The sequence below is a fragment of the Austrofundulus limnaeus genome, unplaced genomic scaffold (assembly GCF_001266775.1).
Source record: "Austrofundulus limnaeus strain Quisiro unplaced genomic scaffold, Austrofundulus_limnaeus-1.0 Scaffold70, whole genome shotgun sequence".
NCBI lineage: Eukaryota > Metazoa > Chordata > Actinopteri > Cyprinodontiformes > Rivulidae > Austrofundulus > Austrofundulus limnaeus.
Genome location: NW_013952472.1, coordinates 1,850,735 through 1,852,969, shown reverse-complemented (window position 1 = coordinate 1,852,969; position 2,235 = coordinate 1,850,735). Strand labels below are relative to the sequence as shown.

Sequence of the window (2,235 nt, the reverse complement as noted above, 5' to 3'; positions counted from 1 at the left end):
AATATATACAACAGTACAGACCAAAAGTTTGAACACACATTATCATTCAAAGAGTTTTCTTTATTTTCATGACTATGAAAATTGTAGATTCACACTGAAGGCATCAAAATTATGAATTAACACGTGGAATTATATACGTAACAAAAAAAGTGTGAAACAACTGAAAATYTGTCTTATATTCTAGGTTCTTTAAAGTAGCCACCTTTTGCTTTGATTACTGCTTTGCACAGTTTTTCATGATCTGTTTGTTCCTCATGGGAAACAGTCGTGTATAAATTACCTCAAAGTGATACTAGAGTAAAAATACAAGTATCTTTACTTTGGTAAAACTCTGTCTTCTCTAAGAATGTTACTTGAGTAAAAGTCTTAAAGTAACGAACATTTATTGTGCTTAAGTATCAAAAGTAAATTTCTGACATAAAATGTACATTAAGTGAGTGGTTAGAATGTTTAAAATGACATTTATTGTACTTAAGTACATAAACAAAGTATTTGTTATATTATCCACCCCTCTGATTGGACATGAAGGTGTTCAGAAATCATTTATTAAAAACAAAGATCCTGTGTTGCTCTGGGCTGCTGCCTCTGTTGGTTCTTTAGACGTCCYGCCTCGTGACAGGACAAGTTGCCTCGGTTATTTTCTCTGCATGAGGAAACCTCTGCTTGTTTGAGATGTTGATTTTCTGACAGTGGTATGAGGAAAATGTTTCAGTCCTTCACTCAGACTGGAGGAAGTTGGGCTGCAGACTTTATCAGAACACCAGAGCAGCCCGCAGCAGAGCAGCAGCTCACGGGTCGGAGCTCTAAGGTTCGTTGGCTCTTGTTTGAGTTTGTTGGATCAGGAAGAGGTGACCCTGATCTGAAAAATACATTCCTCTTGTCACCAGAGCTAAAACTTCCTTCTCCCGAACTGTGAAGAGAAAAAAAAACAAAAAATCTGGTGCAGGGTTTGTTCCCAGGCAGATAATCCTGCAGGGATTCTACAAACCACTGCAGAAGAACTTCTGCTTCACTTTTTATTTCCAGATAAACCCCCAGCATAGGACTGGAGGGGCTTCCTAAGAGACAAACAGCTCCTGTGGTTTATTTAGAAAACATTGTACAGTTGMATGTGTGAGTCTGTAAATATGGTGATGACAGTTTTTTTTCCTTCCTCTCCATCATCAGAACACCCTGGGGGCCTACCCTTGTGGTTCTGACCATACTCCCAGCCCKATGGCCAGCTGGGTGGCTGTGGAAGCAAAGACCATACTGGACAGCCCCTCGGCCCGCTTCACTGCTGTGGCTGTGAGCGTCAGGCCGGGACATACCATCGCCTTCCTGGGAGACTCCAAGGGCAATCTGCACAAGGTACCAGGCCAGTTTGGGTTTCAGACAGACAGGTGCTCAGATTACAGAGATTATTCTCTTCCTGCCAGAAGCTAGGAGGATTATCTGGGATGATTTGATGATTTTTAGTTCAGCCTAATTGGATAACATGTGTTGAGTGTTTGCTCGTGGTTCATCTGTTCTTGTGGGATTATTTACACTTTTAAGTTTTCTCTCTCATATTCATCATGTGTTTATTTAACTGACAGTGTCTTATAATGAGGCTGATATGCAATTCTTCCTTTTCTCTTTTTTTCAGTTTAGTTTTTACATTGTTCAGTGACTCAGAGCTCTTCTTTGATGAACTTCTCTCTCTCACACCCTGCAGTCTGCAGGATTCCTGCACGCTTTAACAAACGATAAGTCCGAACTTCAAAGGTTGAACCCATAATACGAGCAAACAAAGAGTGAAGCTGCATTGTGGGCCGGGCCTTTTATAACCTGGAACCACCYGGCCCAGGTGTTCTGGCCAATGAGACCCACCCAGTCAGGCTCAGGCTTGTCCATCTATAGACAGACTGCAGGTTCCAAACTGATAACTCATCAAATCAGTAATTATAGTTTCTACACCCAATACAGCTGAATCACACAGACAAATGTACATCATTTACCAGCTATTTAGCTCAAATATCTGATTTAACCATCTGGAAACACTTGGAAATTATTAWTATTTCATCAAACACAACTTGGTTTACATTTATGATGTAGGTGGGTCAGAAACAATCAGGCTTTTATTACTTTARTTTTATTGAACATTTTCTGTTTTCAATCAAAAAACAAATTATCATTAAAACAAATAAAGCAAATTAGGACAAATAAGACTGACAAGAACTAGTCAAACATTTGGAAAAGCTATCAGATATATGT

The 2,235-nt window shown here is 39.5% G+C and overlaps 1 protein-coding gene across 1 annotated transcript in view; it reads left to right on the top strand.

Annotated features, from left to right (window-relative positions):
• Positions 1-2,235, top strand: part of plxnb1b (plexin b1b) — a gene marked incomplete at its 3' end in the record, with an annotated part of 141,490 nt that overhangs the window by 84,563 nt on the left and 54,692 nt on the right. The window contains 1 exon segment of the mRNA XM_014010586.1: positions 1,168-1,350. Within this exon segment, the coding sequence (XP_013866040.1) occupies positions 1,168-1,350 (183 nt within the window).